This window comes from Populus alba, chromosome 14, assembly GCF_005239225.2.
Source record: "Populus alba chromosome 14, ASM523922v2, whole genome shotgun sequence".
NCBI classification, from domain to species: domain Eukaryota; kingdom Viridiplantae; phylum Streptophyta; class Magnoliopsida; order Malpighiales; family Salicaceae; genus Populus; species Populus alba.
In genome coordinates this window covers 18,361,138-18,378,619 of record NC_133297.1, presented here as the reverse complement: position 1 = coordinate 18,378,619, position 17,482 = coordinate 18,361,138, and the positions used below count along the sequence as shown (strand labels likewise).

The 17,482-nt window shown below is 33.1% G+C and overlaps 1 protein-coding gene across 4 annotated transcripts; it reads right to left on the bottom strand.

Annotated features, from left to right (window-relative positions):
* Window positions 1–921: 921 nt before the first annotated feature.
* On the bottom strand, window positions 922–10,980 carry LOC118031817 (glucan endo-1,3-beta-glucosidase 7). 4 transcript variants are annotated; one of them, XM_073404683.1, is made up of 7 exons: window positions 10,846–10,980; window positions 10,003–10,667; window positions 9,588–9,911; window positions 8,899–9,132; window positions 3,564–3,631; window positions 1,868–1,927; window positions 922–997 (listed from the first exon to the last, which is right to left on the bottom strand). In XM_073404683.1, exons 1-7 carry the CDS (start codon window positions 10,901–10,903, stop codon window positions 937–939), a joined length of 1,470 nt encoding a protein of 489 aa, XP_073260784.1. In that variant the 5' UTR covers window positions 10,904–10,980; the 3' UTR covers window positions 922–936. The 4 variants fall into 4 exon arrangements, with proteins under 4 accessions (XP_073260784.1, XP_073260785.1, XP_034892206.1 ...); XM_073404684.1 differs by having other exon boundaries at window positions 8,899–9,126; XM_035036315.1 differs by lacking the exon at window positions 8,899–9,132.
* Between the last annotated feature and the right edge of the window lie 6,502 nt (window positions 10,981–17,482).

Below are 17,482 nucleotides of genomic sequence, written 5' to 3'. Positions count from 1 at the left end.
ATGCTCATTTACCATGCATCCATCACATTTACCCAAACTCGGCACTGACCCCAGGTCCAGTCCATTACTTTTGACTGTCTAAAATCCAACCATCCAATATTTGACATTAACCTCGTTACTGGGTCATTAATCCATTTGCCCAATTACCGGGCACCGACCCTATCACCAAATCTCTTATTTATCAGCCCAATTCTTGGGCATCGACCCTTTACTAGGCCACTAATTAATTTGCCTAATTTACCAGGCATCGACTCCCTTTACCAAGCCACGAATTCATGTGCCCAATTTATCGAGCACCGACCCCCTTTACCGGGTCACTAATTCATTTGCCTAATTTCCTAGGCACTAGCCTCTTTACCGGGTCACTAATTCATCCATCCATTTTCCTAGGTACTAACCCTTTTACTAGATCATTAATTCATCCATCCAATTTCCCGGACACTGATTCAATGTATAAATTTGTCCACACTTAGCATGTAACAACCTCAATTTTACTATTAGTTTATCCATTAATCTTCCCCCTATAAAGGGTAGACGGAGCATAATTTAGAATCTTCCCTATACTGGGGAGGTCCCAAGTTATTGACAATATACCCTGCACACATTTAGAATCACATCTCATCCACAATCACTTCCATGCTTAGTACAATCAACTGCATAATTCATTCCAAATTATGATCAGGACCATATTCATTCCCCAACTCCATTTTACATCACATACATAAGTTAATAATTAAAAGAGCCAATTCGAGCACAAAGATTCCATATATATATAACACAACACAATTAAATATTCTAACATAATCTAGTACATTCTAATATCCCAAGCATAGGTTGATACATTTAATATTCCAGAAACAAATATTATGAATATAATATTCTTTACAAGTTACATGCTTACTGCATGATAAAAATACACCACAAATCTCTAAGTTCCTAACTTATACAAAAAGGGATAAGGAACCTAAATTCTACTCTTGACGTGAATGGGAGGGCCCTGCAAAACATAAATTTTCCATATAATTAAAAAAATAGCTAAAATACAAACAATTCATGGAAGAAAATTTATACAGCGCATCTACCTATTTAAGCCATATGCAATTCAATACACCACCACCAACCCCTTTTAAGGATTATCCAATTTATTTTCTTTAACTATTCCCCCACATTAGGAAGTCTACTGTCGACACTAATGACCTCCATTAGTGTCTTTAGTTGCCTATCCTGGGGTCAACTAATCATTTCCTTTAACACCACCGTTGATGTCATTAACTATTTTTTGGACCGAAATAGTTAATCAATGTTCTATGTTACCTAGGGAGGTCCTCGGGTATGCCATTATCAAGGAATCTTGACATCATTAGCTTTCATCGTGAAAAGCTAATCAAGTCTATAAATTTTGCTGATATAGATGTCACCCGCCGATATCATTAACTATTATGAGCCCGAATAGTTAATCAAGTTTATAAATTTTGCTGATATCGACATCACCCACCGATATCATTAACTATTTTGAACCTGAATAGTTAATCAAGTTTATAAATTTTGCCAATATCGACATCACCCACCAATATTATTAACTATTCTGAACTCGAATAGTTAATCAACTTGGCTAACATCATTAGCCTCCTATATTAGGGACATGCTAATCAAATTTGAGAAACAATCATTCCCAAAATTCATTGTTATTGTTCATTTCCGCCAAAAGAACCCATAAATTAACTCTAGTCCTCCGTTTCTATTTTCCCGTCATTTAACCTTTCCTTTCCCCCTTTCTTTTCCTCATCAATAAGCACCAAATTTTTATAGTTCAATAGTTAGTTAAAATAATTATTAACTAGAGGAGATAAAAGTATCGAGTACCTACTTGTTGTAGACACTCAACTTGTGTTCCCTTGTTGTTGTTGTATTCCTTCTGCAGTTCCTCCTGAAACCACAAACACCCATCATTATTCCATATTAGTCCACATATCACAACACAACAGAAAAAATGGCAATCATATTCATTTCTCTTTATCATTATTCTTTCTCACCTAAATCCCCTATTATAATCCTTTAAAATTTCAGCTCTTTAGTAATCCTAATGAACATCATGACTTTAATTTTAATCACATTTTATTCTTTTATGAAGATCACAACACAATGTTACAAATTTAACAAAGGGAAAGAAAATAAATTATATCCTTAATACGACTAAAACTCGCCATTTTGTCGGCTTGGCCGAAACTGCTAGTAGTGGCGACAGCTGAAGCTCTTCTCAGATTTTTTCATATTTAGAGTTTCAGGACACTAAATTAGGCGGGGTCACACTCGTTGGAAAGCTAACACTCCAGGCTACAACTTCAACGAGGGACCCTCCCTGGATTCTGTAGTTTTCAGGTCCAAATTCCCTCAGGAACCAAGGAAACGAACCTGCCCTATTTTGCTAATAGAGAAAGTATCTCCAATTCATCTTTAATCCTTGCTTCCTCATGAATCATAACCATGCCTTCCCTTTATTCATGGCACCATCTCATTTATGTCCTCTTAAGGTCATTTGTATCAAGTTAATTAATTAAGCAAATCATAAGTTCTCATTCCCTATCCGCAGTATCTCTTAGCCGAGAACATGCCCAAAGGAACCAAGAGTTCCCTTGCTCTCTTTTTTGCACTCATTTCTTCTTCTTCTTTAAGGCACTTAGATTATTCTAGTCCATTTAATCTCAATCATTTCTACCTTTTCCAAACATTTTATGTTAAAAAACCCTAATTTTCAATTCAAGAAAATCACAAACTTCTAATCAAATTGAAGTTAATTTCATAGAAATTGGAATTAGAACTCCTTACTTGGATGGAATCTAAACTTTACTTCAAAAAATTTAGAAGAATCTTAGCCTTCTTCTCCTTGCATATAGTCGGCCACTCTTCCCCCTCTTTTCTTCACCAATTCTTCACTTTTCTTCTTGTTAATTCTCCACCCAATTGTGTTCCTCCACTTAATAATTCTGAGGCTTATGTGGGTATAGTAATTTTAGGTGTTTACTCCTAGATTTGATGAAGGAAAAATTTGAAATTCTCCCCATCTTCTTCTTGTTATCAGTCAGCCATGAATGATAAAAGAAATGGGTATTTATAGTCCCATTTCTTCTTAATTCCATTTTGACCCCATCTTTCTCCCTTTTTCTTATTTTAGCCCCCCTTTTGTTTTTGCATTATCTTGTGTTATAACAAAATTTTGAATTATTATAACCTCCCCCTTTTTGTATACTTTATTCTCGGGCTTCACATAGCACAACCAGAATATATATAATAAAATCACAAAATTACTTTATTATCAACTTTAAAAGCATAATGCACTACAATCTTTTTCTAAAACGATACTGTTCATATGAATCATAACAATTCTTCAATTTGTTCAACCGCCGCCAATTCTTCACTAGGCAACTAGAACTTTTCACTCAAGCGTTATTCCATCAAAATCACTATAAAAAATGCACGCTCGCGCGCGCACAGTACAAACCCAATTCACAACAATACAGTAAGATAAAAAAAATCGAAACGGAAAAAACATCAAACAAACTCACACTATAATTGACTTGCATTGGTCAATGTCACTCAGCAACCCGCGTAAAAAAATGCCCTCAATATGAGACTGCCAAAAAAAAAAAGCCCGATTTATTAATAATGCCTTTATAAGTAGCTTTTCTATCATACAGAAAGTAATAAGCATTTTAGCTTCAAGTCCTTCCATGGCTGGGTTTCGAAAATTAAAGTCTATAAAGCCATCTGAAATTTGTCAGGAGCAAACTCCTAAAAAAAAGTTGGCACTAAATTTATAGTCATTATATTCAAAATAGTGTAATAGTTGAGAATAATAGTGTAATAGTTGAGAATAATACAATGATTTAAGTTATTTTTAGTCAATTTTATTTATTTATATGTATGCGACAGTACACAATAGTAATTATAGGTCAGGGCAGAGCTATGATTATTTGTTAGGGAGGCTAAAATTAGTAGTCCTAATGGACATCATGGATTCAATTTCAATCACAGTTTATTCTGTTCTGATCAAGGCACGACGTTACACACTTCATGAAGGGCGAGAAAATGAATTCCTCCCTTAATATTGCTAAATTTCACCATTTTGTCGACTTGGCTAAATCTACTAGCAGGGATGACAACTTGACCTCCCCTCAGAATTTTATTCATATCCAGAGTTATAGGAATCCAAATTAGGTGGGGTCAAATTCATTGGAAAGCTAACACTCCAGGCTACAACTTCTATGGCCCCTCCCTGGATTCTATCGTCTTCATGTTTGAATTCCCACAGGAATTAGGGCGAAAAAACTGCTTTGTTTCATCAATAGACAAAGTATCTTCAATTTTATCTCCAATCCCTTCTTCCTCCTCCAGTACAGCTATGTCATCACCATATACATGGCAAACCATGTAATTATGATCTCCCAAGGTTATTTGCAGTAATTTAATTAATTTTTTTTTTACTTCGGCTGAACCTACCCAAAGGAACTAAGGGCTTCACCTTCTTGTAGGTGATGCAATTTTTTCCTAGTTATCAATCACATTGTAACAACACATCTCAACTAATTAAAAAGGAAATCATAAGTTCTTCAATACACTCAAATAAAACTTATTGTTTTTCTTTGATAATAATAATAATAATATTTTTCTTCAAATTTATTAATTTAATAACAACAACAACAACAATAATAATAATTTTACCCTTGAAATCAAATCTATGTTTGTTTTTCAAAATTAATGATATATTTTTAAAATTTATTAATTATGATATTAATAATATTAATTATAATAAAAAATAAAATTTATAACACATAATAATATTTTTAATATTAATTATAATACAAAGAATAATATTTTTAATAATAATAATAACAATAAACTTACCCAAGTTTAAGGGAGTCTGACTACAACACCAGGCTCAAGAGCTTTCGACCCCTCTTAAATGAGTGACCTAAAAGCCTTGGATCTGACTAGAATTCGAACCCATTACATTTCAGTGAGGACGCAAGACCCAAGAGTATTGGATCCTAATGTGAACCCATTAGCCTAGGGTTTGACTTTTGACCCAATTGTCTTAGGTCAGGTAAGATTGCAATACCCAAGGACTTGGGTCTTCCCCATGCCTCTCCCAAGAAATTTGGGTCTGGCATGCCTTTCCAAACCCAAGTTAATAATAATAAAAATAATTGATTTACCCTTCAAATTACATCTATGTTTTCTGCAATAGTAATAAATTTATTTTCAAATTTAATAATATTTATGATATTAATAATAATATTAAACTTATATGACCTAAGTTTTTATAGTTTTCAATCTCCTCAAATAGAACTTATTGTTTTTCTTCTATAATAATAATATTTTTCATCAAATTTATTAATTTCATAATAATAATAATAATATAATAATAATAATAATAAATAAATTTACCTTTCAAATCAAATCTATTGTGTTTTTCAAAATTGATGATATATTTTTAAAATATTTAATTATGATATTAGTAATATTAATTATAATGAAAACAATAAAATTTATATTAAAAAAATAATATTTGTAATATTAACAATATTAATTATAATACAAATAATAATATTTTTAATATTTATAATAACAATATACTTACCCAAGTTTAAGTAGGTCTGGCTGCAACACCAATTCAAGAGCTTTGGGCCCCTCTAAAATAACGAAACCAAAATCATTAGGTCTAGCTACAATCTGAACCCGTTAGAGTTGGATGAGGATGCAAGACCCAAGAGCGTTGGGTCCTGATGTGGAACCATTAGCCTAGGGTCTAATGCTTTACCCAATTGTGTTGGGCGAGGTAAGGCTACAAGATCCAAGGGACATGGATCTGCCCCCTACCACTCGCAAGCAACTTGGGTCTGACATGCCCTTCCAGACCCAAGTTAATAATAATAAAAATAATTGATTTTATCCTTCAAATCACATCTATGTCTTTTCGATAGTAATAAAATTTATTTCAAATTTTACAATATTTAAATTTATAATACAAATAATAATATTTTTAATATTAACAATATTAATTATAATACAAATAACATTATTTTTAATATTAATAATAACAATAAACTTACCCATGTTTAAGTAGGTCTGGCTACAACACCAACTCAAGAGCTTTGGACCCCTCTAAAATGAGGGAATCAAAAGCGTTAGGTCTAGCTACAATTCAAACCCATTAGAGTTAAGTAACGACGCAAGATCCAAGAGCATTGGGTCCTAACGCAGAACCATTAGTCTAGGGTCTGATTCTTTACCTAATTGTCTTGGGCTAGGTAAGGCTGCAAGATCCAAGGGACATGGGTCTTCCCCATTCCACTCGCAAGCAATTTGGGTCTAACATGTCCTTCCACATCCAAGTTTAAAATAATAAAAATAATTGATTTTACCCTTCAAATCATATATATGTTTTTTTTCTATAGTAATAATTTTTTTTCAAATTTAATAATATGTATGATATTAATAATAATATTAAACTTATCTGACATAAGTTTTTATAGTTTTTAATCCCCTCAAATAAAACTTATCGTTTTTTCTTTGATAATAATTATATTTTTCTTCAAAATTATTAATATAATAATAATAATAATAATAATAATAATAATAAATTTTACCCTTCAAATCAAATCTATAGTGTTTTTTCAAAATTAATGATATATTTTTAAAAAAAAATTTAATTATGATATTAATAATATTAATTATACTAAAAACCATAAAATTTATAATACAAATAATATTATTTTTAATATTAGCAATATTAATTAGAATGCAAATAATAATATTTTTAATATTAATAATAACAATAAACTTACTAAAGTTTAAGCGAGTCTGGCTACAACACCAAGCCCTAGAGCTTTGGGCCCCCTTAAATGGCGAACCCAAAAGCCTTGGGTCTGGCTGCATTCCGAACCCATTAGAGTTAGGTGAAGACGCAAGATCTAAGAGAATATGGTCCTGACACGGACCCATTAACCTAAGGTCTAACTATTGACCTAATTGTCATGTGTCAAGGAGGGTTATAAGACCCAGGGGACTTCGGTCTGCCCCTGCCACCCCCAAACAACTTGGGTCTGGCATGACCTTCCAAACCCAAGTTAATATTAATAAAAATAATTGATTTTACCCTTGAAATAACATCTATGTTTTTTATAATAGTAATAAAATTTATTTCAAAATTAATAATATGAATGAATTTAATAATATTGATGATATTAATAATAATATTAAACTTATCTGAACTAAGTTTTTATAGTTTTTAATCCTTTCAAATAAAACTTATTGTTTTTCTTTAATAATAGTAATATTTTTCTTCAAATTATTAATGATAATAATAATAATAATAATTTTATCCTTCAAATCAAATCTATGGTTGTTGTTCAAAATTAATGATATATTTTTAAAATTTCTTGATTATGACATTGATAATATTAATTATAATAAAAATAAAAATATTTATATCACAAATAAAATTAATTCATCATAAAAATAAAATTATTTCTAATACAAATAATAATATTTTTTAATATTAATAATATTAATATTAAAAATATTATTATTTGTATTAGAAATAATTTTATTTTTATGATGAATTAATTTTAATATTTATAATACAAATAATAATATTTTTAATATTAATAATAACAATAAACTTACCCAAGTTTAAGTGGATCCAGCTGTAACACCAAATCCAAGAGTTTTGGGCCCCTCTTAAATGCCGGATCCAAAAGCCTTGGGTCTGGCTACAATCCGAACCTATTAGAGTTGGGTGAGGATGCAAGATCCAATAGCATTGGATCCTAACACAAACTCATAAGCCTAGGGTCTGACTCCTGAACCAATTGTCTTTGGTCAGGTAGATCTGTAAGACCCAAAGGATTTGAGTATGTCCCATGCCACTCCTGAGCAACTTGGGTCTGACATGTCTTTCCAGACCCATTAGGAGTTATCTTGTTTAACCACTCTAATGTTGATTTCGAGGTAAAGGTTGGTGATAGAATTGTGGTGTTGATTCTTGAGAAAAATTATGACTCCTGATGTCATTGGAAGTCGATGATTTGGATGCAACTGTGAGAGGTGTTGGAGGTTTTGGATCTACTGGTGTTTGAGCTTCCTGTGATTTGTAATGTTTTTCCATAAATTTTTCTATTTCTTGGTGTTTAAATTTAGCTAACAAATGGTGGACTATAAGCAGTAAAAGTTTTAGGTTTGGTAAAGGACTTCCTTTTGTTAATGAAGACACGGGTGTTTTATGGTTTCATTTCCTGTTTTATCTTTTTATATTTAGCCTTTTGTTAACAAGGCTATATATATTTTATTGTTGTTTGCATGGATAGGAACTATAAAAAAAAGCATCATGTATAAATATTCACAATTTCACCAACAAAATCTACCAAAATTGGGATTTCTGATAATCATAAGGATCAAATTTCTACCAAATGAGCCAGTTGGTCAAGATATAAAATATATAAAGAAATCACAATGCCAAATACAACAACATCTTTCCTTGTCCCATTAGATTGGGAACTAACGCGCCATGTAAAAGAGTAAATGAAGCTAGCTCATAAACTAACTTTTCCTTTCTTCTCTCTTTGGCTAAATTGTTTTTTATAAAAAAACAAAATTAATAATAATACTCAACCAGCAAATATCCTGAACATATTTTCCAATTATTTTTTCAATTTACTCCTAAACAATAGAATCAATAGAGAAACTTATAAAATAGAGAGTGAAAAACCCTAACCCATCTTCATCGTTTCTTTACAACTTCTAATTCTAAGTTTGCAAGTAATAAAAGAAAAGGCAAATCAAAGAAAGTCTCGTAAACCCATACAATAAACCTAAATTAAAAATCTTAATTAAATATACTTTGTTGATGTTGCTGCTGCTACTGCTACTGTTGCTATTGCTGCTGCTACTGCTGCTGTTGCTGTTGCTGCAGCAGATGTTGATGTTAATGGTGTTCGTGCCCGTGCTTGTGCTCGTGCTCGTGCCCGTGCCGGTGCTCGTGCTCGTGCTCGTGCTGCTGTTATTGTTACTGGTGGTGGTAGAAGTGGTGGTTGCTGTTGGTGAAGGTTGTGGTGTTGCTGCTGGTGACTGAGTCTGTTTCAATAAATTAAATGGGTTTTTGAAGGTGCAATATGCAATATTTTGGATTTATTTATCTATAAATAATGATTCTATGTATTTCAAATGTTGTTGATAAAGATATATTAAATAATTGAATATTTATTTCTACTATTTTTTTTCATTATTAATAGAGACATAGAGAGCCTAAGTTTTTCTTTTTTTGTCATTGATTTTTTGTACAGGGGTTTTTTTTGTTCAGAAGTTAAGTTTAAGGGGCTTTTTTTTTTAGTACAATTTGGCCTTTTTTCTTTCTTGAAAAGGAAGTGTCCACTATATTAACAAACAAAATGCGTAGTGATGTTTTAAAACCCATCTTCCCAACCAAACACAGAAATTTAAATGCCAAATCAAAGGAAAGCTCAGGAATAGAACACTTGGCTGTTGAATACTCGAAATACCAATGAAATGCACGTAAATTTTGTTCTTACCTGGTTACTTGTAGAGAGTCCACCATCATAAACCATGGTGAGATCAGTCTTGAAAAGTCCAGATGATCGCTCAGAACCAGGTCCAGGTTTCAAGTCTTCGTCATAAAGAGCAAAGAGGTATGTATCCACTGATTTTCCTGGCATGAGTGGAGTGCCCACCATCGATCGAAGGTGTGAAATCAAATTGCCATTGTAAGCCTTGGCATTCTCAATGCTTGGCCCTACGTCGTTGTCATCTCCTTTATATGGCCATCCAGTCTCAGCCACCACAATCTCAACATTCTTAAATCCCATAGAATTCAGTGCAGAATAAACTGCATCCACCTGCAATTGATTAAACCACTTGTCAGTAGCATTTTTATTCGATCATCTATTGATACAAAATTTTCGCACTTGCAATTTGATTTACTCTCACCTGAGCATCGAACATGTTCATGTACTTGATCTTAGTGTTTCCATCAATTCGTCCTGCATTCGGCTGGAAAAGGCAAAAAGCGAGAGTCTCAGGCCTTGTATCGCTTCTGTAGGCAAAGTAAGGGTAGGGATTGATTGCGAAAGGCGAACCATTCGCACTATTAAACTCCAACAAGCCCTTCATCAGATCCCCATAACTTGGATCAAAGCTTCCAGAAGAAGGTGGCTGAGACTGCTTAAGCACTCCCATCGAATGAACTGTGGAGACCTTAATTTTACCCCCGAGCGATGCATCATTTAGAGCATTCTGTAGATTTTGCATTGCTGGTAAGAGCTTGTTAATGAGATTCTGGTCATTGGAAGTCATGACCTCGTTGCCAACAGTGATGAGGATGATATTGCTAGCTGGATAGAAAGGAAGCACGTTTGTGTTGATCCAGCTCTTGGAAAAATTGGGATCAGAGGCTAGTCCTGGAATGTCACCATTTGCAGTGCCGATAACAATTCCAATTCCGGTGTTGGCTAAGGCTTTGATTATGGCGGGGTCCGATCCATATAATCGGACCTTTTGGATTGAAGTGGATTGAAGAAGCTTTGCGGTGGATGATGGTGGTGGAAGGTTGTCCGCAACTTGGCCGTAGTTTATACCGATGAATGATTGCGAGTCTGCACAAAAAGCAGCAAAATTTAAAGGAGATGATCAAACATCAATTTTTAAACGACAAAACAGAACACCGACATCTTTTAAATTTGTTTTCATAGACTGAAATGAAGACAGCTCAGTTAAGGTAAATTCTTTAGAAATGGAAGTAGGTAATTAAAATAGAAAGAGACGCAAACTTACTTGCGATTTTTACAGTCTGTAAGAAGGAAAGGAGTAGGAAAGCAACAGTCACCACCATGGCTTAGGAGGAGCGGTTTCTGTTCTGTTTTTTTTTTAAACTGGAGTGGGCATTAAATATAGAATATGATACAAGTCGAGGACAGAAGCGTAAAGATGACTTCGGGTGGTGAATTAAATTGTCACAATTATTTGATAATAATTTTGTGTTGTAGCGTACTTAATTAGCACACGTTATCGCGTGTCCTCAAAGAAATAATTATAAGCTGACGCAATGGTTGTGACAATGCTTAGTGTTAGTTGTTAACAAGCTAGCTTTGAAGTGTTTGTCATCGCACTATAACTTTTTAATCGATTTGAGTTCCCTGCCTTTCCCTATTGTTTTCCACATAACTAAAAGGCAGGTCAATGGTCCTAAAAAAAAAAAAAAAACAACTGCAAATACATTTGAAAAATTGTTGAAAACGTAATTATTTATTAGATTTGAATATATACGATTAAACAAGGCAATAAAAAAAATTTAATGAACACGATAATTAATCAGTTTGGTTTTTATAAAAGACAAAATTATTGTTGGGTTTATTTAAATTAAAAAGAAAGCATGAAGATAAGATGTTTAAATTGTGTTTGAATATAGTTCTTACATATGTTTAGATAAAATAAATAATATGATGTGAAGGCATAAGGAATAAAAAGATTATTTGATGGAGGAATCATGAACATAAATCAAGAAGAGAAGTAACTTGAATTAATTATGTGGTTGTATGTGAAATGATGATGTTATATTTGAGAATGAATTTTTATCAGAACGAATGAAAAAAAAAATATGTGCTTTGCATTTTGGCATGTAAGAAAAATATTGATGGACTAAGGATATAATGACATTTGATTGATTCAGAAGTGATGTCTGGAGCTGGTTATCAAACAGAAGGAGTTGGTTATCATACAGAAGGAGTTGGGTCATCATGAATAGAAGGTAGGTGATTCATCATCTTATTTTGTAATTATTAGTTTTCCTTAAACATCTATGTTGAGTATTTAATTGATGTTAAAAGAATGAAGCAAATGAGTAAATTTAGTGATTATTACAAATGAGAATTATTGGTAATTTATGTGAAATTACCATAATTATTATTTGGCTAACAAAAGAGGTAGCTAGATGCTGGGTATTTCATATGAAATTACTAGATTGAATTTGGCAACCAAAATGGGTTAGTCGCATTTCTTGGGTAATTAAAAGAATTACCGAGTTTATTTGTTAACAAAGAGGTTAACCGGATATGAGGTAATTCTTGTGGAATTACTGGATTGATTGGCTAACAAAAGAGGTTTGCCGGATGATGGGTAATTCTAATGTAATTACCGAATTTATTGGTAACCGAGGAAGAATAACCAATTTTATGGGAAATTATATGAAAGTTTTAGAATTATTGGCAATCAAGATGAGTTAGCTGGCTATTTGAGTTTTGAAAAGATGATGTAATTTAATTGATTGAATTTAGAAGTATTAAATTTCAAAGGTTAAGAGTAAAGTAATTAATATATGACTAAGATATTGAGTAAATTAAATAATGTGGTTATTGTTGAAACAAATACACCACGAGGTGATGCAGTTCGTTAGATGTAGGATTTCTGAATCGGCAGGAACATAGTTTTCGGTTGTCCATTTCTAAATCAACAACGAAAAAGTTCTTCATTGTTGATTTCTGAATCGGCGGCGTCACAGTTTTTGGTTGTTGATTTCTGAATCGGTAGCATCACAGTTTTGCTGCCAATTTCTAAATCAATAGCAACACTAAAAACTCAACAAAAAATTAGTGTTGGATCAGCTTATCCTAGGGGAGAATTGGAATAGAAACCAACTCAAGATAACCCAAAAGAGGACAAGGATAAGGTTGAACAACCCCCAAACACCTCAGCACGCTTATAAAGGCTATAAATACTAGGAGAGAGAAAAGGAGACCCTTCCTCTTCCTAAAGACTAGCTACAGTAGCTGCATGCTCTTGCTCCTCTGCCTCCTCTCGACATAAAACCAGACCTAATCTAGCTACATGCCCCCTCCATTAAATGTGTGAGCTAAAGGAAACCTAGAGGGTGAGGTTAGTGACAGAATTCATGAAAGGAAAAAGGGTGTAGCAGGCTGGTCAAGCTGCATAAGAAAAGAAGAAGAGAAAACCGGATAGAAAAAGAAATAGATACATCTCAAAATACACTTGGAACCTGTTAAAAAGCCGTGAGGCATGAACCAAAACGCTTCTCCATTGTTCTTGTGACTTTGGGACTGAAAAGGAAGAAGAAAATCCTAAGAAAATGGCCCAGGATCCTTACACCAGCTATTAAGGAAATTTAGTCTAGAAATAAGGACAAAAATGGGGCTGATTAGGGGAAACTAGTTCCAGAACATTTAACAAAAGAAATAAATAAATTTTAAATGCATAAACTTGGAGGGATGACCGGCCATAGTGAGGGTTGAACAACATGTAAATATGTGATGAAATGCATGAAAATGACATTGTTGAACTCCTAGACCATATTCAAACTAAAACAAAATGCATGGGGATGATTGATGCTTTGGTTTTTCATACATGATGGAAGAACTTACATGAAGGAGTAAAGAAATGATGCAATGCATGAAGTGTGTAACTCTGCTGGATTTTAAAAACAAATTGTATGCTGGAATTGAAATGCATGGGGATGATTGATGCTTTGGTTTTTCATACATGATGGAAGAACTTACATGAAGGAGTAAAGAAATGATGCAATGCATGAAATGTGTAACTCTGCTGGATTTTAAGAACAAAATGTATGCTTGAACTAAATTGCATATGGTTGTTCATGCTTGAAATTATGTGATTCTGCTGGATTTTTAATAGCAAACTGTGTGCAGGAACTGAAACGCATATGGATGTTTCCTACCAAATTATAGTGTCTACAACGAATCAGGTGTTCGCTGCTAAATTGTGTTGTCTGTAGCGAATTAGCATTCGTTGCCAAATTGTGTTGTCTACAGCCAATCAGGTGTTCTCTATTGAATTATAGTGTCTGTAGCGAATCAGGTGTTCATTACTGAATTATAGTGTCTGTAGTGAATCAGGTGTTCGCTGTGAAATTATAGTATATGCTGTGAATTAGTTTTTGCTGCTGAAGTTGTGTTGTGTGCAGCACATCAGAGTTCGTTGCTGAAATTGCATTGTCTGGAGCGAATCAAAGTTCACTATCGAAATTATGTTGTCTATAGTGAATGAGAGCTCGCTGCCTAAATTATGTTGTGTGCAGCGAACTAGTGTTCAGTGCAGAAATTGTGTTGTTTATAGTGAATCACAGTTCGCTGTCAAAATTGCGTTGTCTGGAGCGAATCGGAGCTCGCTGTTGAAATTGTGATGTGTGCAGCAAACTAGTGTTCGTTGCTGAAATTGCGCTAGCTAGAGCGAATCAGAGCTCGCTGCTAAAATTGTGTTGTGTGCAGTGAACCAGTGTTCGCTGCTGAAATTGTGTTGTCTGGAGTGAATTAAAGTTTGTTGCTGAAATTGTGTTGTATGCAACGAATCAACATTCGCTGCTGAAATGTGTTGTCTATAACGAACTAGTGTTCATTGCCGAATTGTGTTGTCTGCAGCGAATTAGAGTTCACTGCCGAAATTATGTTGTTTGCAGCGAATCATATTTTCTCCTTCCTTTTTCCTAATGTTAATATATGAAATGCTCTATCATGAATGTTATTGTTTTGTGTTTGTACAAACATCAAGCTGTCAAAGGAGTAAATGCTGATGAAAAAATGATTAGCTACAACTAATGGCATCCAAAATGGATGCCCGGGATAAATAATTGATTACCTTTGGCTAATGACATCCTAAATGGATGATCGATATAAATGATTGATTAGCTTTGGTTAATGGCATCCATATGAATGACTGAGATAAATGATTGATTAGCTTTGGCTAATGGCATCCACATGGATGACCGGGATAAATAGATTATGATTAAAGCTATCGACTAATAGGCATCATATAGATGGATGGCTAGGAATGAATAATGATTAGCTTTGGCTATGGCATCCCGAATGGATGAATGAGACAAATGACTAATTAGATTTGGCTGATGGCATCTAAAATGGATGATCGGGTCATGTTTTATGATTAGCTTTGAGGCTATATGGCATCTCAAGCAATATGGATGATTGGGTTTTGTATTGATGATTAGCTTCGGCTAAATGAAATTTTAGACGAAATGTTTTTTCCAGGTTGTGTGATTTTTATTAGCTTAAAACTGATGTGCAATCCAAGATGCATGACCGAAGTTGTAGTTTGATGATTAAGGTTCTCCGACTAATGGCATACAAGATGGATGAACGGGTAAAAGAAATGTGTTGATGATTAGCTTCAGCTAATGGCCAATCCGAGATGGATGACTGGGTTTGTGATTGTTTGAATTCAAGCGAGTAAGGATGTCCGGTTGTGATTTATTGATTAGCTTCAGCTCACTACAAAGATTTAATAGTTTTACTGACGGAAATTTTTCCGTCGCGTAAGACACATATTCCATCGGTAATTAATTTACCGACGAAATCCAACGTGACGGAAAATTTCCGTCGGTTGAAATCTTTTCGTCGGTAATTTTTGTCCGTCCGGTAAATCCGTTGGTAATAAAAATTATTATTATTGATGGATTTACTGGCGGAACAGACGCGTCGGTAAAAATATTTTTTTCTTACCGACGAATTTACCAACGGATTTACCGACGAAAATTTCCATTGGTAAATCCCATCGGTAATTATTAAAAAACATTTTAAAAAAATTCCATTTTATAAAATTATAAAATAAATTAAATTAACATAAATCAACATTGTATAATATATACTCAAAATGCTTGGAAAAAAGAATAAAGAAATCAACTCAAACAAAATTTGCAACAAAAAATAAAACAAAAAAAATTAATTCAACTAAAAAATTTCATATGAAAAAAATGAAGTTGCAATTGCTAAAAAAAACTAAAAATGATTTTAAGAACAAAATCAATTAAAATTAAATAAAAAACCAAATATAGTGAAAAAAATCATGAAGAAATAAGAAAAAAGAAATTCTTACCTTAATTACTTTGCAAGTGAAGCTAAGGAAAAAAAATTCGTAAAGCATATTAATTAAAAAAAACTAAGAGGATAAAAAGAAGAGAAAAGAAGAAGACATACCCGAGCATGGAAGAAAAAGAGAAGGAGATTGAGGAGAGAAAAGAAGATGAAAGAAATAGATATTTTATGTTTTTTACATATAGTGAAGAAGAAGAAGAAAGAAGAAGAGAAGAAGAAGAAGAAGAAGTAGAATAGAAGTAGTAGTAGAAGAAGAAAAAGAAATAATGAGTATGTCTCTTGTGAAATAAGCGGATTCAGGTTTTTTTATTCGGAAGCGCAAAGTTACTAACGGATAATTGACTATTAATATTTTTTAAATTATTTCATCGGTAATTTCATCGGTAATATTTAATTTAAATTTTTCAATTTCATAAAAAATTTTTCAGAAACCGCCAAAAAATTACCGATAATTTTTTCAATCGTCGGTGATTCCGTCTGTAATATTTAAAAAATGAAAATTTTAAATCAATTGAATTTTTTAGAAAACCGCCAAAACACACCGACAAATTTTCAATCCGTCGGTGATTTTGTCCGTAAAGTAAAACAATTAACAGTGCAATTGGAAGATGAACAGTTCTGGAGCTCTCTAGAAAATACCGACGGAAAATTTTGTCGGTAATTCCCTTTGTAATTGACATGATGAACAGTGTTCACAGTTTTACCAACGGATTTCCCGACAGATTTACCGTTGGTAAAAAAACACGTCATCATTTTTTTTTTTTGCTTTGTTTTAATTGTTTTTCCCACGGTAATTCCAGGGAATATTTCCGTCTGTAAAATCCCTCGGAAATTTACCGACGGAAATATTCCCTCGGTATTTTCGTTTGTATTTATTGTTTTCTTAATGGTAGTGGCTAATGGCATCTGAGATGATGAAATCGGTTTTATGGTTGATGTATAGTTTCAAGTAAAATGCTAGATGATAGCCAAGTTGATTATGATGATGGCTTTGATTAATGATATCCTTTCGTAAAAAGAGATTATGAGTTGACTTTGTGTTGTCTTGGTTTTGGTTAATGGGCAATCCGAGATGGCGTGAACCGAGGTTTAGTTATTGCTATTAGTATGGTTAAAAGCACTCCAGGATGATGACCGAGTTAAGGTGAAGTAAATTAACCCCAACCGAAGATTAAACAACTGCCTATACCACTCCTATGAAGGTGTTGAGGCGTATTCCATGAGGATGAATACAAGTTAATGAGTAATGAAGGGTTGCATCAGTGTATTGAGAAATAATGAAAGAATTGTACTCACCTTCAGTTTGATAAAAGATAATAATGATAACATCCTTCTGTTATTATTATTATGTTTTAAATTATTTATAGTTTTTATAATTCCATGCTGTTTTTGTAACAGGGCATCATACAATAAGGTACATAGGAATCAGTTCACAAGTTCTATATTTTGAAAAGTGCTATGTAATCAGTTTGTCTTAAGTGTTTATATTGAATATTTGCCTTCGAGCTACTTTTTGTAAGGACTTGTCAATGAAAAACTGTATTTGGAACATGGAT